At 40.7% G+C, this 22,472-nt stretch overlaps 1 protein-coding gene and 1 long non-coding RNA gene across 3 annotated transcripts in view; both read right to left on the reverse strand.

Annotated features, from left to right (window-relative positions):
- Positions 1-893: 893 nt before the first annotated feature.
- LOC129726547 (uncharacterized) lies at positions 894-2,899 on the reverse strand. Of its 2 annotated transcripts, none has more exons than XM_055683389.1 (2): positions 2,761-2,899; positions 894-1,763 (listed from the first exon to the last, which is right to left on the reverse strand). In XM_055683389.1, the coding sequence occupies exon 2, from the start codon at positions 1,761-1,763 to the stop codon at positions 1,242-1,244; it is 522 nt and encodes a 173-aa protein (XP_055539364.1). In that variant the 5' UTR covers positions 2,761-2,899; the 3' UTR covers positions 894-1,241. The 2 variants fall into 2 exon arrangements, with proteins under 2 accessions (XP_055539364.1, XP_055539365.1); XM_055683390.1 differs by lacking the exon at positions 2,761-2,899 and adding an exon at positions 1,897-2,002.
- Positions 2,900-8,334: 5,435 nt separating this feature from the next.
- Positions 8,335-22,472, reverse strand: part of LOC129726549 (uncharacterized) — a 174,147-nt gene continuing 160,009 nt past the window's right edge. Inside the window, exons 3-4 of the long non-coding RNA XR_008728354.1 lie at positions 17,793-17,859; positions 8,335-11,528 (exon numbers count right to left, since the gene is read on the reverse strand). This is a non-coding gene — a long non-coding RNA (uncharacterized LOC129726549). The remainder of the gene's footprint in view (positions 11,529-17,792; positions 17,860-22,472) is intronic.

Below are 22,472 nucleotides of genomic sequence, written 5' to 3' on the forward strand. Positions count from 1 at the left end.
CATCAATCGCTTGAACCGCATTAGACCCTTACTCGTCATGAATGTAGTAATCTCGCGCGACGCTGGATGCAACTCCACATGATAGTATGCAGAGGTTATGTCGATCTTTGAGAACAGTGTCGCTCCTTTCAGCTTGTTAAGCAGCGTGTCAATGAGTGGCAGTGGGTAATGCTCCCGTTGTATGGCTTGATTGGGGTATCGCATGTTGATACATAAGCGGATATCGTTAGCTCCCTTTGGAACTACAACCATCGGGGAGATCCAATCGGCTGGCCCTGTTACGGGTTCAATTATGTCGGTTTCCAACATTTCCTGAATTTTCTGGTTGACCTTGTCTTCCATCGCTACCGGAATTTTGAGGTAAGCCATCTTCCTGGGAGCCACAGTTGGATCAATAGACAATTTTACTTGTATATGAGGAAATTTGGGGTACGGAACCTTGTTCTGTTCAATACTTTGGACTTATAGTCCTACTTTCAAAACTTTGAGGTCCTCTGCGGTTCTCTTGGTAAGTAAAGATTTATGCGCTCCCTTAATTACGTAAAACTCGGTAAACATTTTGGGCTTTGTATCGTTAATAGCTACCCATGCTTCGAAAATACACACTACGCGTAGAGGTTCCTGGCTAGCATACGCTACAAATCGTCGATCGCTACGCAGTTTTTTCTTAAACATCCTGGCGTTGCTTGATACTAGTTTCTCCCAGATATGCTCAGTAACGGTGTTGATAGTTGCCCCCGAATCAATCAGGAATTTTACTGGAAGTTGGTCAATAAACCCTACAATCGTCCCATCATGCTGTGTCTTTACCTAGCAAAGTAAATAATTTGAAAATATCATAAGTGCTTACTAATTTTATTCATCGTTTATTTTAACAAGTTTTAATCAATAGTTAGTAAAAATGTAAGAAATAAAAAAAACTCATTCTACCTCTAAAGTCTTATGTTCGTCGCGTCGTAGTGGATATCCAGATCCTGCGCTTTGGACATTTTCTTCTCGCAAAGCATTAGCTTCCGCTCTCTTCCATGAGTATCGAGCTTTAGACGACTTGTTCCGGTTAGCTGTACACTTCCTTGCAAAGTGACCTACAGCGCCACAGTTGTTGCACCTAGCATTTCGTGCAATGCAGTGTTCCGATTTTCGCGCTGAATCGGCTGAGTAAACCGTCCACTCCTTGGCATTACCTTTGTTTTACATTCCTGTTTGACCACTGCTACCGCTCCGTTTTCGGATTCAAATGGTTACATTTTTTCCTTCTGCTTCAGTAAAACCTCGCGGTTAATGGCATAGTTCACGAGCTCATCCAGATTCAAAGTACTTTCGAGGCCTTTATCGCGCACCCTCTCATCCATTGCACCGACAGTTATTTGTTGTAGTAATTCTTTCTCCTCACGTTCACCAAAATTGCAGCAAGCGGCTTGCGTACGCAATCTCAGCATGTATCGATTGAATGTCTCCCCAGCGGCCTGGCGGAGAGAACGGAAAACCTTCAGCTCCACTCTTTCATTACGTTTTCCAACGAAAAAGGCGTTGAGGCGCTTGATAGCATTGTCATACTCGGGAACTTCTTGAGGAGCAAACGGAACTTTGACCGGTTCTGGATACTTTTCTCCCTCCACGGATGCGAGGTGGTGGTAAATTCTTTGTAGGCCCCTGCCTCCTCGGGCTAGCAGAAAAAGAAGCTTTTCGTGCTGAGATTCGATCTTCTTTAGTTCCAAAACTATTTCACAGGAGCGGTGCCATTCCTCCCATTCAGAATCCATCTGAAAATCAAAACAAAACAAATCGTTTCAGCCCACAAATTTCAATAACATCAGCACTATGTTCATTTCTGTCGAATTTTGATTGCTAACATCAAATTTTTTTATAATAAACACTATAAACTGTTACTTAAACCTCGCTGATTAAACTGATCGAAAAAAATAAGAAAACAAAACATAAATCGAGTTCAGCAGCCAGCCACTACTACATTACTTTTCTTTCATCGCTTTCCCGTGTTCGGTATATTACGCATACTGACCCAGTGCATATTCTGCCTCTCATGAATACCTAATGATGGAGGTATACTCTAATTTCTTCTCGCTACTCATTTCTTTTTATTTACTTTCACATCAGAGTGCAGTGATAGTGGTAGTATGCATCGTTCGCAAAAATGTAAAAGCTCCAAATTTCATCCAGAGCTTCCGGGTGTAGTCGTTAGATGGGCTCTTCGTTTTCACATACAACGATAACTATTTTTCATGTGGTACATCAGTTTCCAACTCGTCATTTAACTTCCACGCTCTCTTCGCGCGCTACGGTCCTCCACCGATCCCACTTTTTTTTTCTCTTCTATTTGCGCAACGGTCGTCAGCCGGCGCCGTATTTTTTTTTAATTTTCTCTCTTTTTTTGTGTGCTTCAGCCGTCAGCCGATCTCGCATCTTTTCCTCATAATTTCTTTGTTTTTTTTTTGCCTCGGTCGTCAGCCGATCTCGCATCTTTTTCTCATGTTTTCTTCCATTTTTTTTTGTGTGCGCTGCGGTCTTCAGCCGGTCTCGCATCCTTTCAAAGTATGAATAATTTGCTGACATCACGATGTAAATCTGTTTGGCACTGCGGTCTTCAACAGAAATTTCATGTCCTATTTTAAGCACTCTCATACCAAACATACGAGCCGCATGAACAGCACAAACCATCGCTTATGCAAACGGCAAGAAAATCAGCCATTTTTTCATAATAGTTTACGTTTCCTTAGTTAATCCCGGTACTAAAATACTCACCCTTATATCGCACCGGCTGCGCCAAATTGTAGAGTTCACCCCGGATTAACAATTATTTCGGTTTCCTGTAATTTATACAGATTAGCTTACGACACTCAAATTCCGCGATTGATACCGATTTATTCGTCCGCTCACAGTAACGTTCGCCACTGTTCTGCCCGAAGCTGAAACCTTGCTTGTTCTCACCGTCTCTAGTTCTTCCGAACAAGGGGCAAGACGATGTGTTTTATGTTCACTACTATTCTACAACAGCAAGCAACACATTATGAACTGATTCACAATCATGTTCTTCAGGTCTCCAAAAGCGTAAGTGTGTCAAATATATACCTACAACTATCGGTATGTATCTAATCGCCCAGTCCGGTGTACATGCCGATCTTAGTTTTCGTGATTTCCTCATATAGTACCCCACCTATTAGGAAAGCAACTTACTCAAATAGTGGCAACATCCGAGAAATCTTGTTCATATATGGATATTCATATATGGATACATCAGATGAAAGTCAATCCGATGAAGATGATTTCGAAACAGACCAATCGAACAACAATGAAGTTGACTGGAAAACAGCCGATTGGCCACAAGAACCCATTGCATCCAATTTTGATATAGTTCATTTAAAAGCTTAAGGGTGTTTTCCAGGAAACGCACGTCCCATTGATTATTTCAAGATTTTTTTTGACGATAATGTCCTGGAACTTATTGTTACGCAAACGAACATTTACGGTGATCAACAGCATAGTCGACGCTGGGAACACGTTTCGCAAGCGAAAATTAAAGCCTTTCTAGGGATTATGATTCTGATGGGACTCAAACCACAGCTAAGTATTGATTTGCACTGGTTAACCGATCCATTCGGTTGGCAAATGGCTGGACACGTGTAACTTGAGACCCTAATGTGGCCATTCACCTCTGTCCAGCAACTCCTATCCCAACCTCCACGTGGTGCCGACCGGAATACGAGTAACCTTAGCGGAGATCGGGTAACCAACCCCGGTGGAAACTATGGTCGTATGCTGACTGGGAAGGGGGTCGTACGCGACTGTATCCCCATAGGGGCGGCGTACAACAGCGTCTGACCCGGAGCGGGCGGCTGAATTATGGAATGCTGTATCCCGCCAGCTACACCTAAGATGGCAGCCATCAGCAGGATGTAGGTATCGCGACCCTGGTAAGGTAGCATACCGAAACCTTTCATCAACCACAAACAACGAATTTAGAAATACGGAACGGATCAATCGGCAAAGACCTAGGCTACGAACACGGAAAAAGATTAAGGTAAACGATTGGAAATTGGGTACTTGGAACGTCCGATCTCTCAACGAACCGGTGCGGGCTGGCTTGCTTGCTCGAGAACTACAGCGGCAGGGAGTCGAAATCGCAGCGATTCAGGAGGTTCGGTGGCCAAATTCCGGAGAAAGGGAATTCCGTGCAGTAGACCCTATTGCACGCACTTCTTTCTAGTACCACATCTACTACAGTGGCGGCAAAGCAGCGGAACGGGGCGTCGGTTTCGTAGTGCTGGGAAATCAGAAAACAAGAGTCATCCGGTGGAGGTCTGTAGATGACCTTATATGCGTGTTGAGGATAAAGGTCAAATTCTTCAACTACAGTTTAATCAACACCTACGCACCGACAAACGACAAATCCGATGAAGTCAAAGATAAGTTCTATGACAAGCTTGAGCGAATTTATGACGAGTGCCCAAAACACGACGTAAAAGTCGTCATCGGAGACGCAAACGCACAGGTTGGGAGGGAGGAATTCTTCCGTCCGGTCATTGGAAGGCATAGCCTCCACTCGTCAACCAATGAAAACGGCATGAGGCTGATAAACTTTGCCACGGCCAGAGGAATGGCCACATGTAGCTCCTATTTTCCACGTTTGAATATTCGGAAACACACCTGGAGGCATCCAAATGGAGGAGCCCGCTCCCAGATCGATCACGTACTGATTGACGGTCGGCACTTTTCGGATGTTACTGATGTTAGGTCTTTTCGAGGACCAAACATTGACTCTGACCATTATATCGTCGTTTGTAAGATCCGCGCACGGTTGTCGAACGTGATGAAATCTCGCACAGAGAGGACGACGCGTTTCAACATTCAGCGGTTGAAAACTGATGGCGTGGCAGCAGAATACGCCAGAGAGCTGGATCAACGGATCGCAGAACAGCAGGAGGAAGGAGTGGAAGACATAAATGGGCTGTGGGGCAGTATTCACGGCGCCATCGAAACGACTGCGAGAGAGGTGGTAGGTATGACGCGTGGAAGGCAGCCTAACGGCTGGTTCGATGCCGAGTGCCAGAGAGCCAGAGAGCGACAGATGAGAAGATCCGTGCCAGGAGCCGCATGCTCACTGCGGCTACGCGTCAGAACAGAGAGAGGTACAGGGTGGCAAGAGCTGCTGAAAATAGAACCCACCGTCGGAAGAAGCGCGAGTACGAGGAGCAGGTGCTCGCCAGCGCAGAGGACAGCTATGCTCAAAACGACGTGCGGAGATTCTATAGAACTGTCAACAGAGTCAGGAGCAGGAATTTCCCGGTGCCGGTCATGTGTAATGACAAGGACGGCAACCTACTTACTGATAAACCGACGGTTGCAACCAGGTGGAAGGAGCATTTTCAGGCGCTATTGAACGGTGAGGAGCCGGATGAGCAGAGCAGGAACAGGATGACGATTATGAGTGACGAACTAGCTGTGGAGCCACCAACACAGGAGGAGATGAAATAGGCGATTAGTGAGCTGAAAAACGGCAAGGCCGCTGGGAAGGACGGTATCCCGGTCGAACTTCTAAAAGCGGGAAGCGTGCGGCTGTACTATGCGGTCCACCAGATAATACTCTGGGAGAATCTGGGCGGACGAACAAATGCCGAACGACTGGTTGGAAGGCCTCATATGCCCTATCTATAAGAAGGGCCATCGATTGGATTGTGGCAACTATCGAGGGATAACGTTGCATATAAAGTGCTCTCCCGTATCCTGTTCTTCAACTTGAGACCGCTAGCGGAATCCTTTGTTGGCGAATACCAGGCTGGTTTCCGACAAGGGCGTTCCACGACGAATCAAATTTTCACCCTGCGACAGATTCTCGATAAGTTCCGGGAGTACAACTTATCGACTCACCATCTTTTTGTGGACTTCAGGGCGGCAAACGACTCAGTGAAAAGAAACGAGCTGTGGCAGATCATGCTGGAACACGGTTTCCCTGCGAAACTAATAAAGCTGAGTCGTATGACACTGGAGGGATCAAAATCGTGCGTGCGGATAGCTGGCGAGACATCAGCCGCGTTCATAACGTTGGATGGACTGAAGCAGGGGGATGCGCTCTCCAACCTACTGTTTAACATCGCTCTTGAGGGTGCAGTACGAAGAGCAAACGTCGAAAGAAACGGTACGATCATCACAAAATCTAACATGCTTCTTGGCTTTGCGGACGACGTCGATATCATCGGTATCAACCGTAAGGCCGTGGAGGAGGCCTTCGTACCTTTTAAGAGAGAAGCAGCGAGATTGGGACTTGTCATTAACTCTGCCAAAACGAAGTACATGGTAGCTGGCAGAGAGCGTGGGAGTCCCCGTGGTGTTGGTGCTGAGGTAGAGATAGATGGGGAACGATTTGAAGTGGTTGACGAATTCGTTGTGACATGTGACAACGATATGAGCCGTGAAGTGAAACGACGAGTTGCAGCTGCGAACAGGGCTTTCTACGGACTGCGTAACCAGCTAAGGTCCCGTAGTTTGCAAACTCGCACAAAACTAGCGCTGTATAGGACGCTGATACTCCCGGAGGCCCTTTACGGACATGAAGCATGGACGCTGAAGGAAGCTGATCGACGAGTGCTCGGAGTTTTTGAGCGTAAAGTTCTGCGATCGATACTTGGCGGTAAACTGGAAGATGCAGTGTGGCGCAGACGCATGAATCACGAGTTGTACCAGGTATACAAACATGCTGATATAGTGAAGGTAATACAGCGGGGCAGGCTTCAGTGGGCTGGACATGTAGCCAGGATGCCTGACGAGAGAGCCGCCAAAACTATCTTCAGTAGAGAACCAGGAAGAGGCCGTCGACTCCGTGGTAGGCCTCGCACGCGGTGGATGTGCGCGGTGGAAGAAGATGCACGATTTGCTGGTGTACGGAGAGACTGGAGAACGGCTGCTCAAGACAGAAGAAGATGTCGATCTCTAATTCGTTCGGCCCTGGACCGGTGAACGGTCCGTTAGCCAAAAAAGTAAAGTAAGTAAGTAAGTAACCGATCCATTCTTTCATACTGAGGAGATTGCGTCAATTATGACATGCAAGAGATTCAATAAAAATTCTAGAAAACCTGCATTTGAACGACAACCGTATGATGCCTCCGAGGAATTCTAAGAAACATGACAAGCTGTTCAAGGTTCGACCACTTCTTGACATGTTAAAATCTGCGTGTCAAAAAGGAGCTAAGTCCGCATCATCACAATCTATTGATGAATCCATGATTCTATTTAAAGTGCGTTCGTAACTAAAACAATATATGCCACTTAAACCTGTCAAGAGAGGCTACAAAGTTTGGACAAGAGCTGATAGTGAAACGGGATACGTATTTGAATTCGATATTTATACTGGCAAACGTGATGACAAATTACCAACAATCGGCTTGGGGGCCAGTGTTGTTAAGAACCTTACCCAAAAGTTGATTGATGAAGAGTTTCACGGTCACGGGATATTCGACAGTTTCTTAACATCGTTTGGTATCATGCAATATTTATATGATCACGGAATTAATGCTACAGCTACCTTAAATAGTAATAGATCAGATCTACCAATATTATTGAAGAACTATAAAAGTTAGTCTAAGCCGAAGAAACTAAAGTGCCTTTTGAGAGGAGAATATAAGTGGCGTTTAAAGAAAACCGTTGCTTTTATTATTTGGCAAGATTCAAAACCGGTTACGTTATTAACAACAGCTTTTCTTCCTGGAAATGAAAAAACTACATGATGGAACCAGGAAGACTATTACATGCCCAAAAGCAATTGTAGAGTACACTAAGCGGATTGATGGAGTTGATCGGTTTGATCAAAATAGAAGCACTTATGGGTAGAAAAAGCAAGAAGTTGTGGATGAGAATTTTTTATTTTTGTGTGGACTTGGCTATTACAAACGCATATATGCTGTACACTTCTACCAAAAATGTCCGGAGCCGTATGTCTCGAGAGAACTCACAAGTGATTATAAATCCAGAAATCAAGAGGTAAGAACCCAAAGACTGTTATGGAGGACTTGACGCTTCGATTCTTTTAGTGTCTCAATTTGTTGGAGTTTATTCCAAAAACGGTCATTAAATTCTATAATCATACAACATCGAATTGGGGCCCTATCCTGGGGCTTAAGTTCGAAAATAAGTAATTATTAAACATCATACATCTATCAGCAACTCATATAGAAGGGATGTCTTCGTTTTTTCTTGATATGTTTAATATACCTACCTCTTCAAACCTCGATTGTCGCAAGATTACTAATTGGATTCAATCGGGTATAATTCATATCCAATCAAAAGCATGATCATTTCGGATATTCACCAGACGATTCAACAGCATTGACTGCCAAATAAGTTTTTATTATTATTTATGTTCTATTTACTTTTACATCTGACAATATATCTTTTACAATTGTTTGTTTTCTTGTAATCTTGCAATAGTTTTAATAATAGTAGTTGTGTGTGTGTTACCGTACCTTCAAGTACTAACTGCAGCTTGGTTTTACTCAAATAGCAAGGATTTATCGCACTCGTTTACATTCGTCGACCGTCGCAGCAGCTGACAAACGTACTAATTGATGTTCTTCCATCTTAATGCATTCCTGTCTTTCTTACAGTTCTTGGAAAAATTCTGCTTACTTTCAGTAATAATGGGAATAATGAGTATTTAAAATAGTATGCATATCATATCATGTTGAATGTTGTGTTTCTGTTCTGGTTGCAAACTCGGGTTCTCATGTCCGCGTTTCTAAATGTAGATAGTGCCTGCTTGCTTCTACTGGAAAACAATAGCTATTCACTCGTCAACGTTGTAGTATGAGGGAATTGGGGAGTGGTAGAAATTGCACAAAGATTTTGTTTCAGAAAAACTTAATGAAGCATAAAACATAAGTTACACTCATGAAAACAAACCTGTAATAAAAACAAACTTTTGCCGTTAGGAACTTTAATCAATATTTTTGTTTCGTTTTCTTCAGGAATATATTGTGTATGGTCGATATCATCAACGACATTGCCAAAGAAACTGGCATGATGATAGCAAGCATACACAGTTTCGAAATGCAAAATCTACACTTTTCAAATGGGACACTCAAACAGTGACCTATTGCTTATGTTTTGCTTACCCCTGAGTGTCCATTTGAATAACTGTCGATTTCAACCGATAAGGAGTAACAGAAATAAAATGGAGAAACAAACTGGGCTCCGCCATCGCAGCCAGAGCCGACAGGAACTTTGTAGTAGTTTTGTAGTGCATTGTTTAAATGCATATAACTAGATTAGGAAACAAAACCGTGTTGTAGAGGGGAGAATCACCTCCTTTCGTTCGTGACGACCAGGGAGATATCTGGTGAGCACTAGTTGAAACATCGATTAGGTATATATAAATATGCCACTTGTAGTTCTGTCATTCTGTTACGGTAGTTTTAGTAGTTAAGTAGCTATGAATGATGATAAAACTGCACGGTTAGGTGGCGCAACTGGTTCTGAGCACAATCGTTAGTGTGTGTTTAAGTGTTAAAAAATTTTGCGAGGACAAAATTAAACATTCATGATATGTCGAGTCTTTTCGTTTTTTCTCTCATATTACTCTCAATAGTATTTTTTTCGTACGAACAAAAATCGTTTCGCATCTCCTCAATTTTTAATTCTGATAATTTTTGGTTCGCCTGCAGACTTCTCTAAACGCTATTATTGTTGTTCACGCGAGTACTTTGTTTTGGTTTATGTTTTTTTCTCTCTTTCAATCGAAAATTAACGAACTCAACAACAAAATGGTTTCTAATTCGGCCAATCAGAATTTCTGGATACCTTCAGGATGATTGTTTTTTTTTCTCAGAGTGCGACCTTTAAAACGCTTGCCTAATAAGCTTAAGGAAAAAAAGTTATGAACTTTTTGATGCAATCACGATTGATGATTTGACCACAAAATTTTGCTTTGGAGGAACGAATTCTGTGAAAAGCGAGTGCGTTGGATGCCGCCGGTTTTCAACTACAGGATCGATAATTCTATGACACTAAGAATAGTAGTTTAGTCGCTCCGTGAAAGGAGACGGACTGTTTAGGAACTTTTATTTTTATTATACACTTGCTTACGCTCAAACATTTTCGGTAAATAGATTTGATTTTTTTTGTTTGGTGACAAAACTTGAAACTCTTTTCCTGTCGACTTCAGGAAAAGTGTTTGAGTTTAAACCATTGTTGACGCCTCGCAAACGACAACCATGAGTTGTATCGTATTCAATAGTATGAACATTGCACGTTGATAAGTACACTAAGCGATTGAGTTTTTTTCGCTGACCTATATTAGATAACTTCCATCTACGCACACATTTTTTTGTATTTTTACTTTTATATTTTTTTAATCATTTTCGTTTGATTTTTAATTAAAATAAAGCTTTAAGCCAACTACATTGAGTATCATCAGTTAGTGTTACTCTTGTCACTTTCAATATTTGATAAGATACTGCTTTCTACAAGTTGGCACCGAAACTCGCTAGTTCTATATAACTTCTACGCTCAAGTATTTTTGTGATCAAAACTTCGCTCGCTCTACGCTTGCAAAAAGTCCCTTCAACAGTTTCGAAACAATCGAATTACACTTTGCCCTTGTCAAGTATATTCTGCTTTTCAATCCATGCTATATAAAAAAACTAGTGTTTGCTGCATATTTCAAAACGCAGAACTTATGTTTTCATTTCTATGCACGAATACAATGTCACCTTTTAAATCAATAAATTTTACAAGTATTGTATTTTTTTTTATCATAATCGGAAGTCTCCTGACACACACAGTCCGGTCTCGGTAGTGGGAGCAAGCGAGGTGCAAAACTGGCGCCCCTGGCGAGAGCTGCATCAAGGTTTTATCACAAACAAAAAGCATTTAATTTAGCAACACTGCCACACGGTTCGCGATTGCTACAGAAACGATGATTCTCTGGCGAATATCGCTGCATGCGAAATCGTTACGCCAGTGCTGCCAAATTCACATTCTTTTCCTGGTGAGATCGCAAAGATTTCAGCCTGCCAGGGCGCGGATCAGTCTTTTAACTTTACAGTTGCGCTACCCATCAGGGCCGAGGTGGCCGGAAGCAAACCTGTATGGGTGAGACGCCGAGCAAACTTCCGCATCGTTGCGACCTAAGATTACAATTACATTACACTCTCGTTTATAACGTATATTTTTATCTATGTGTTAGAGTAGGAACTTAATTGTTGCATTTTTTCGCTTCTGTTTTTGCTTCTTCTTCTTCTTCTTCTTCTTCTTCTTCTCATTTTTAGATTATGCCTTCTGCATTATTGTTGTTTTGCTCTTTTTTTCTGATGTTAGAGTTGTTGCTGTTGTTGTCCGCATTGAATAACATCAGTATTAGTTTCTTCTAATCCTTGCTTTTATCAATGTTTGATGAAGACTCCTGTTCCCGATTGGCACGGCAGACAGAAGGGCTTCGAAGTCGTGGTCCACAATGCTGTAGCTGTCAGCTTTTTGATTCATGCTTGCGATTCGGTTGTTGCTTATTGCGGGCCGTTGTTAACCTAAAACAAAGAAAACGTATTTAGAAGGTAGAACAGTGATAAGAATTATTCAATTATATTCAATAAAATAGATATAACGGAATTTTTTGAGCTAGTACTGATGAAGAATTACGAATTCTCTTCTTTCGTTTTTATCGCTTTAACCATGCCATAGCGAATATGAAAGTATAACACACTGGGGGAGTATTTTAAAACCTCTTGTGCTCGGCAATTCAAAACTTGATTAAAGAAGTAGTGAAAAGCTGTTTACTTTAACAAGCCATACCAAACCAATGAATGTACTAGAGGTAATTAGTATTTTTTCAGACTAAAATAAGTGGCTTTGTAAATAAAATAGTTGTTATAAATACATAGTATAGTTGTAAAAAAATATATTTACATTTTTTACAGATGAACTAATTAATAAATAAATTTGATTACATCATTGACATTGCCAACAATTGCATTCTTGACCGCAGTATGTGCTGACCAAATTGAAAATGCTGAATGACGTTTGCTGAATGTTGTTGACAGAATAGGTCTATTCTGGTGCCATCTGTGAGATTTGCAACTAACTTGAGGAATTGAGTGACCAGTTGAATTAAGCAATCACTCAAAAAATAAGTTCAAAATTAGAAACTCTCATTTTGTAAAAGAATTTTAATTGAGCTTGAGTTTGACGACCGCACATTTCGTAGTTGCTCCTTCGTGATCGATCTGAGCTTGTAAAGTTGCTCAAGGAACCACGTATATGGCCACTTGGAATCAGTTTGCCATCTTTAGTGTACAACAATTCAGTAGCTACCGCTTAGGGTTAGAAAGAATGTTGTAAGAATATAGCTGTAGCAGCCGTTGTTGTTGGAACATCTCTACGTGTGCGACGGAAAGGAAAGGTTGTATCGCCGTGGTAAGTGACTGAATCGAACAGTGTTGCGTGCGGAGCTAGCTCAATATGAAGGCGAATGAGGTATCATTAATATCAAACACCGCGAATATATACAAGCGGTGCGCACGAAAACTATACACCACCAGAAGAATTGAAATGTTTAAACATTTGTTTATGACCAATCCCGAATATTCTCGAGAAAAAAACGCACTTCGGAAGACGCGATTCTTTGATATGTATACATTGCGTGGGTTAGATCAATCACGATATTTTCCAACCGAACTCGATTCGCAACACCTTTATGTAAAAAAACGAGCAAACAATCTTCGGCTAAACGGTCATACCAAGCCTAAGCTTATCCATGCATTTCTACTCTGCGACGAACAGAAAGGTTTGAGTTATTATAAAATTTTAATGCCCAATAAACTATTACACCCGAGTTAAATCATGTCATCATTTTGATGACTATCGTAGCGTGCGTCGGTCTAACGCAGTTGGTTACGTTTTTGCCAGCAACGTTAATTGGAAGGGTTCACCTCAGAAACTAACACAGCAACAGCAATAAGGGCTGCGTTCACTGTTGCCAACTGTACAGATTTATCTGGAAATGTACAGATTTTCTCGGTTTTTTCGGTACAGATTCTGTACTGTACAGATTACAGATTTTGAGAAAAAGTACAGATAAGTACAGATTTTTTAAATGGTTAGAAAAGATTAGACACAGCTTTTGACCGACTCTGCAACGATACAATGAATGCGATCTTGCAATCCATTTAGAATTTACTGCCAAATCTCAGTAATTTTCTGCCGAGAATGGCACCATTCGGTTAAAAACGGCAGCTATTACATTTTTTTCGTAAATCTCGATTTAACCAAACTGAAATGTTGGCACAAAATATCCGAAATATTGGTAGTGTTGCTGAATTATGGGTTTCATTGTTTCTTGGCTAAATTTTCAGGAGATTGAATCGCAATGGCTTGGTAATATGCATTACCGAGCCCTATTCTTAAGTGTGCAAAGGTTTTATTGACAATCGAGCTAGTAGTTTGGAATTGATATTAGCTGAGTCAACACAGTGACAGTTGTTTAGAGAAAAACAATTTACGTTGCAGCTGTTTTTTAAAAAATATAGAAAATAAGAACTTTGGGCCAGTGGTACAGATTTTGGTACAGACTTTTTCCGGAAATAGTACAGATGAAAAAGATTTTTGCAGCTCCTAGTACAGATGAAAATGTGGTAACACTGGCTGCGTTACGGCATTTCATCTTTATATGGGTCATTCCATCTCGAGTGTCCGAGAGGTTCACCAATCGGTTCAAAACTTTGAATTTATAAGTTCCGGCCCAAAATACATCGACTCAAAAATTTCAGTTGAAATCGAAGATGGTCGATGCATTTCCTCGGACACTCGACTCGAGTCACCCATATAAATATGAAATACCATAACGCAGTCCTTATTGGTGTTGCTTTCTTAGTTTCTGGGATGAATAAGGTAATCAACAAGTGAGTTATTGTATAAGTGAGTAAATAAATGAGTTTAGGAATAAGTAGGGGCGTAAGTGAGTGAGAAGGCGAGTAAGTGAGTGATTCGGTAGGCAAGTAAGTAGGCGAGTAGGTGAGTAAGTGAGTAGGCGAGTAGGTGAGTGAGTGAGTAGGTGAGTAAGTGAGTAGGTGAGTGTGTGAGTAGGTGAGTGAGTGAGTAGGTGAGTCAGAGTGCTCCCACAGACCGTTATTATCAAACAAAAAATACCATCAAAACGGTGAACAATCGTTATGATGTCCTCCATCTCTGGGTTATTTTTGAAAAAAATCGTTGGTAGCATTTTTGAGTTATGTCCGCTTTATGTTAAAATGGCCGATATTCTTAGGAAATTCATACACACTGAACCAGTTATTGGTTTTAGTCTCTCAGATTTCAATGGTACTTTGTAGGAATAGATATTTCGCCCTGCTATAAGCAATTTGCATAACCAAAAAACAAGCCTGAGCTTGGAAAAGGGTGTAACTTCTTCATCTCAATAAAACTTATATAATCCAGCGACCAGAAGTTTATTTCAAGTTATGTTGTAGTTATTGAAGAAAAATCTCAAACTGTAGTAGGCGTTGAAAATGGACAGGAATGTCAAAAGTTTGCATTGAAAAATTTGAACCATAGTAGGCATCATTGTTTGTCTGTCTATATGTCTGCCTAATTCCTAAGGACTCAGAAACTACTGAACCGACAACTGTGAAAATTTGCACTTAGGGGTTTTCGAGTAAAAACTGTAATAAATATGTTGGTATTGCTCTGTCTCATTAGCGTCGGCGGGGGAGGGGGTATTTGTACTCTGTAAACTTGAAAACCTCCTTCATGATAACTGTGCAAATTTTATAATCAAAGGTTTTTGGGTATGAGGCGGGGTTTTACGACATTACTGTGTAATCTGAGACTTTGCTATATCTCAGTGGCGTAGTCAAGTAGCAGTAGGAGGGGAGTATGAGTAATGTCATCATTTATTAATTATTAATTTGATTATATAATTCGTTACATAGAGATCCTAAAGCAACAGATTTTGTCTATCTCACTATCGTGGGCAGGGAGGGGGTGCAGCAAGGATGAATTTATTCTTTGTTTACTCCAAAATACTAAACTCGATAATTATGCCAATTTGTAAACGTTTATTCTCAAATTCGAGGTGGATTCCCGTGCAAATAATTTGGTGGTATCACAGTGGCGTAGTGAAATGTTATATTTTTGGGTAATGGTTTTCTTTCAACCTTATCTACGGTAAAAGCAGTCGAATTCTACAACTGAAAAACTAAGTTGAAAGGGATCTATCTATTTACCGTTTATTGTTTATGTGTATTTTAAGTTTAATTCGGTTGAGCGACCTCTCACCAATATAATTTATATTGAATTAAAGAAGTTACGCCCTTTTCAAAGCTTAGACTAGTTTTTTGGTTATGCAAAAAGCTTATAGGTTGGCAAAATATCTATACCCACAAAGACCATTGAAATCTGACAGACTAAAACCAATAGCTGGTCCAGTGTGTATGAATTTCCGAAGAATATCGGTCATTTTAACATAAAACGGAGTGAGTGAGTGAGTGAGTGAGTGAGTGAGTGAGTGAGTGAATGAGTGAGTGAGTGAGTGAGTAAGTGAGTGAGTGAGTGAGTGAGTGAGTGAGGTATTAGTCTCTCAGATTTCAATGGTACTATGTAGGGATAGATGTTTTGCCCTGCTATAAGCAATTTGCATAACCAAAAAACAAGCCTGAGCTTGGAAAAGGGTGTAACTTCTTCATCTCAATAAAACTTATATAATCCAGCGATCAGAAGTTTATTTGAAGTTATGTTGTAGTTATTGAAGAAAAATCTCAAACTGTAGTAGGCGTTGAAAATGGACAGGAATTTCAAAAGTTTGCGTTGAAAAATTTGAACCATAGTAGGCATCATTGTTTGTCTGTATATATGCCTGACTAATTCCTCAGGACTCAGAAACTACTGAACCGACAACTGTGAAAATTTGCACTTAGGGGTTTTCGAGTAAAAACTGTAATAAATATGTTGGTATTGCTCTGTCTCATTAGCGTGGGCAGGGGAAGGGGGTATTTGTACTCTGTAAACTTGAAAACGTCCTCCATGATAACTGTGCAAATGTCATATACAAGGGTTTTGGGTATGAGGCGGGGTTTTACAACATTACTGTGTATTCTGAGACTTTGCTATATCTCAGTGACGTAGTAAAGTGGCAGTAGGAAGGGAGTATGAGTAATGTCATCATTTAATGATTATTAATTTGATTATTTAATTCGTTACATAGAGATAGTAAAGCTGCAGATTTTGTCTATGTCATTATCGTGGGCAGGAAGGGGGTACAGCAAGGATGAATTTATTCTTTGTTAACTCCAAAACACAACTCGATCATTATGCCAATTTATAAACGTTTATTCTTTAATTCAAGGTGAATTCCCGTGCAAATAATTTGGCGGTATCACAGTGGCGTAGTGAAATGTTATATTTTTGGGTGATGGTTTTATTTCAACCTTATCTACGGTAAAAGCAATCGAATTCTGCAACCGAAAAACTAAGTTGAAAAGGATCTATCTAATTAAGGTTTATTGTTTATATGTAATTTAAGTTTAATTCGGTTGAGCGACCTCTCACCAATATAATTTATATTGAAATAAAGAAGTTACGCCCTTTTCAAAGCTTAGACTTGTTTTTGGGTTATGCAAAAAGCTTATAGGTTGGCAAAATATCTATACCTACAAAGTAGCATTGCAATCTGACAGACTCAAACCAATAACTGGTCCAGTGTTTATGAATTTCCTAAGAATATCGGCCATTTTCCCTCTCCCAGCTGGTCTCGAGGTACGATGCTGACCTAAGAAGCCAGTCGTCGTATGTTCGAGTCCCGGCTCGGGAGAGACTGTTAGTGTCAGTTGGATCGTAGCGCTAGCCCCGCAATTGTCCTGTACACTTAACAGTCGGCTGCGAAGTCTGTGTATAGTAAAACAGAAGGTCGAGTTCCGATACGGAATGTAGCACCAAGGCTTTGCTTTTATCGGCCATTTTAACATAAAACGGACATAACTCAAAAATGCTACCAACGATTTTTTCAAAAATTTACCTAGAAATGAAAGACATCATAACGAACCAACTGGCGTTCACCGTTTTGATGGTATTTTTCGTTTGATAATAACGGTCTGTGGGAGCGGGAGTAGGTGAGTAAGTGAGTAGGTGAAAAAGTGAGTAGGTGAGTAAGTGAGTAGGCGAGTAAGTGAGTGAGTGAGTAGGCGAGTAGGTGAGTAAGTGAGTAGGCGAGTAGGTGAGTGAGTGAGTAGGTGAGCAGGTGAGTAAGTGAGTAGGTGAGTAAGTAAGTAGGTGAGTAAGTAAGTAGGTGAGTAAGTGAGTAGGTGAGTAAGTGAATGAGTAAGTGAGTTAGTAAGTGAGTGAGTAAGTGAGTAGATGAGTAAGTGAATGAGTAATTGATTGAGTAAGTGAGTTAATAAGTTAGTGAGTGAGTGAGTGAATTTATATGGGCAGTTGTCCACGGATGGGGAGGGGGTTGGGGTCAAAATCGTTAAAAATCTGTCCACGTGGTTTGTGGATGGCCCCTAAGCATGTAGATAAGTAATTAAGAAAAAAAGATAGCTAATGTACAGTACTGCAAAAGATTTGCCGATTAACTTAATCAACGATTAACTTGATGGATTTTTAGTATATTAGTTAAAATTCATCAAGTTAATCATTGATTAAGCTGATCCTCGAAGATATACACCAACTTTCGCAGTAATTTTTGTACCATCATTATCCTAATCAATAAAAATGGTTCACGAACAAGCAGACAGCATACTTTTATTCACACTGGAGAATAAGAGGTTCTGCAACTTTTTACAAACAATGAAACTTACCAAATTCTATCAAGTGTGCTGCTGTTTTTTTTTTCAGGAAGGAACCAAATCCTCTCGAAATATAAGTCTGAAAAAGAAAACAAACGACAGTAAGCATAATGTATACTTAGCATCTATAATAGGAAGCTTTCAATGAAATAAGTTTTGGATCCAAATGCATTTTTAAACGGAATGGCCATTTTCTATAGAAACCATCGGTGATTTGCAATTAAAATAGTTTTCTATTACAATTCGCTCTGCAAGCGCAGTGCTGTACCATCCATGTCCAACTTTCGTTTCCACGCCCTTTATCTGGGGGACTGAAGCTTCCCCTAAATTGGCAGCACACAAACTGAAATTAATTAGTACATAGTTAACAGCTCCCGGTGCCAAGGTGCACATTACAACCACTAGTGCGCTTGCTTTTGCACACAGAACACAAACGAAGGTAAAAACTATGTAATAAAGACAAACACAGCATCCCCCATCTCCTACCATCAGCCTACCACAGAATGGGAGCTCATCTCGTCCGCCAATTAGCAGTCGACGAAAGAGTAATGGTGCCCACGCAGACTGTGCTAACCGTACCAACCCGAGATTGAGAGAAAATGAGTCCGGTGAAAGGGGAGAATCAAACCAAGCAAGGAAAATGAGAAAATGTGGGATGTGGCTGCCAGTGGGGAGCTGAGACGGTGGTGGAGAATCCGCCGAGGGGGACGCCAGATTAATTTGCTCTGGTGTGGCTTTAATTAGATGGGGTAACCTATTTGGAGGCACAACTTGCTGGCACAGAAGGGAAGGTTTATGTGCTAGAGATGGAGAAGAAGTATAATATATTTTACTCCTATGTACGATGCTACCGGAAGGGTATATAGTGTTCTTTAATATATTTTTCGAAGGGTCTATAAAAGCGCACACTCAGCGGAAATGATAAAGCCTTGGTACTCCATTTTGTTTTCTCTTGTCAGTTAGTACTAATATTCATTAAGAAAGGAAATGGAAACTAGTAATGGACACAATAGCTTTAAAGCTCCAGAAAAATTAAGTTATTTCAATTCGATGGAATAAAAAAAAATCAAGTGAATCTTGTAACAAAATCTTTTGAAGGATGAGAAAAGAGTTTTAAAAGGTTTAATTAAGCTCACTGTAGCGCATCCAGTGGACACCTCTGGGAATACTTGACACCGATGCATTGACTAAATCAATAACAGTAACAATGCATTCTTCGTCATTCAAGTTGAACATTTTTCCATTTTTACACCGGTAATCGGTTTTATTTCTCATTAACTGCAAAATATAAGAATATAAATACCGTTGTTGATACACAGGGTACCAGAGCTATTTTATCATGCTTAAACCATAAAAACGATTACCCAAGTATGGTGACTACAGACAATGCTCATGCACGGAAAACACCATAATGTGCCGCGTACGGTGGTGCGACTTGGGGCAGCCGTTGAGTTCAACTATTTTCGAATCCATTCAATTTTCATAGCCTTATGAATACAGAACAAGCAGCTGGCAGGGTCACCGTGGGGAAAACGAATGAGCATAATTGAAAATGTTGAAAGTTTTCATATTCATTAATAGATTAAATATGAATAAGCTATGGCAAAGTCTCGTCGTTGGCTTTTGTGCAAATCCTAGCGATTGCCATTGCTGTGTTTGTTGGTGTGCCGATGGCGAGGAAGCTTTAGTTGAAGGTGTTAGGTAACACTCGACCAGACACCAGATTGCGACTATCTGCCGTTCTTTTTCTGATACGAGTGGGGTTTCGATGTGGAGGGCAAAGTTCCCCAATGCTGGGGAGTCGAGCTCGAAAACCGGAGATGAATGCCTAGGCTGGGCTGTGGAGCTTTGTAGAGACGGCATTCCAAATGTGGATATTTTCAAGCATGTTCATTGTTTAACCAAGCCTAAAAAAGCTTAGCCTGATGAAAGTTTAGTTTTTTTTTCGAACATGGTGCCACTCAGTGATAGCAAGAAACAATAAAAGTAACAGAATCGAAAACAGATGTTTTATTTGATATGAAAATCTTTATTATTTCACGACGTGGAGCATTCTTGTACCGCACTGGGTCTGGGGTACAAGCATCAGATCAGTTAGTACTGGAGCACAAAAGTTCTTGCAGAATTTGGCCCTCTTCGTGGGTATAGCCATCCTCCCATTTAGCTACTGATGGCGGCGATGGTGCATCCGAGCCCGCAAAGTCTGTCCGTTTCATGGAAGTGCAAGCTCGGAATGAATGAATTTACATAAAATGCATTTGCATATCATACATTTCGGCTCGGTTATTCATTTTGGAATGAAAATTTATGAAATAAGCAAAAAAGCCTTATTCCGATTCTTCATCATGCGGTCCGGCTTCGGTTCGGGGGAGCAGGTTGGTTGGCTGTGCCTGTACGTAGAATGAATATTACGGTTCAGCGAATCCTTTCAGGATACATTTATGCGATTTGCCGGTTTGCTTTAGTCGGATTGACCGGTCCTGCACATATTCGCATATATCATAGATTTTGTTTAATCAAAGACCATCGGAGCCGAAGGGGCCTCCTGGAATGCTAGCAGGCCGAACGAACAACCGTTGCAGTTTGGTAGAGCATTCGAATATGCAAATCAAGCGTGCCATTTTGCGGTGAAACCGGGGAGTGACAGGGTAGCCGTTTTTGGTAATAACCATAATGATAAAATGCGCAGCGAAGCGTTTATTCAATTTAGTATTAAATATAAATGATTGTAATTTATAATTTATAATCACCGGCGCAGGGCGGGAACTGGATGGGTGGAATTTGCATTGATGGTGTGCGGTTTAGCGGTTTTCAGACGATAGAGTTGCATCGTAATTCGTTTTGGAGGTAGGCTTTCGATTGGATATCGGTTAGACGGGGTCAAAATTAGATTTCTATTGAGCTCATCAGTATTATTTTAAACGTGATTTGATTCAACCCACAGTTCAAATAGAACTAATGTGTGTACAGTGAATTGGACAAAGGCCTCATTTCCCACTTTACCCAAAATTTCTAAATAGTAAATGTAAATGGATTATCATAAATTTCAGCAGTATTATTAAATCAGTATCATAAAATATTTGACAACATTCGAATCGACAATGGTATAATCGAACCGAAAAGAAAATTAAAAAATATTCAAATGTACCTCGCAACGTTTCAGTAATCATTACACCACGGTGTTCCAAATATCATTATATAAAAAGTGCACCATAAAAATTGTTAATTTCAGTCGATTTGTTTTGCCGTTCTAAAACTTTGAGCCAAATTTAAAAGTCATCGTCGTACTAATTTTTGAGCTTTGCCTTTTCATCCTTATAAATGCCAGATTTCTCATACTCATTTCTCATTTCTTCAATACAAAGGACTATTGCTCTTCTTTTTGTTTTGCATTACCAATAGGCCAGTGCTGCTGGTTGTTAGGTATGTTGTCGCACGAGGGGTGCGCCCAACACGAATCTATGACGACCACATTCTAATTGTGCTATTTTGAAATCGCTTCGGTATACTCTCCAGGAGATTTTTGAGGTGCTGTTCATTAAGTTTTTATTAGCAATACTTAGAGGAAGAGATAAGCGGAGAGAATGTTATGAGCAAACGAACAAGAAAGGTAACACATTGAATAGTATTGCAATCAGGTACATTGAAGGATATATATGTCTTCACACGTCTTTCATGTTCTATTGCTAAACAATGTATTGAGTATGCTCCAAAATTGCTTTATCACAGTGATTTTTAACTGGTGGTTCATAAACCTTTTGTATGGGGAACAAAATAATGATCGATTATGGTGAAAGTATACAAAATTAAACACAAACATATGATTTAACACCTTCAAGGTTCTTGTGATGCACTTCATTATTCCCGAGGACTTCCACCGTCACCATCAGTTATACGAGTCGACTGAAAAAGTTAGTACCCATTGCGCTTAGAGAAGAAAACTGGCACCTCTGACATGTGAAACCTAGTTGCCAAACTTGCGGTTTTTTCATCGCCTCTTTCTCTCTCTCTCTCTCTCTCTCTCTCTCTCTCTAAGAATCTCTAGTTCTTACTAGGCGCGTTCCAAGGCTTCGAAATAATCGTTTTCTTGGCGACAACACTTTTGCCGTCCTTGGCGTTTTCGATGAGGTTGAGGTCGATGCTTTGTGGAGACCATTCATCGGTTTGATGCGGCATGGTCATAAGAATGACTGGGTGAGCTTGGGATCACTATCCTGCTGAAACACGTAATGATCTTCAAAGCCCGTCTTAAGCAGTGAAACATCGAAATTTCTACGCAAGATGAAGTACGAGTCTGCCGTCATGATCTCGTTAATTTTGGCCAGACTACCCACTCCATCCCACGAAAAGCACTCTAACATCAAGCGTTGCTTCCTCCGTGTTTCACCGTACCTTGGATGTGGTGCTTCTGCTGATCTTAGTCCGATTTGAACCATTCATGAAGTCGCCTTTTTCGTTTAGAAATTTTGAATTTCGATTCATCTGTACACAGAATCTTTTTCTAGTAGGTACTCCAGCGGCTTGTCAGCGTGCTTCTTCGTGCTGATCACTTTCGTGCAGTGTTGCTCCTTCGCTTCAATACGACGTGGTTGTAAACAGTACGGTGAGAAACCAACGGCTGATGGTTTTTCTGGATTTACCGGATAGTTAGTTCTCCCATCCTCTGCCTAGGTGTTACCCTACCGATCCAAA

This window comes from Wyeomyia smithii, chromosome 3, assembly GCF_029784165.1.
Source record: "Wyeomyia smithii strain HCP4-BCI-WySm-NY-G18 chromosome 3, ASM2978416v1, whole genome shotgun sequence".
In the NCBI taxonomy this organism is placed as follows: Eukaryota; Metazoa; Arthropoda; class Insecta; order Diptera; family Culicidae; genus Wyeomyia; species Wyeomyia smithii.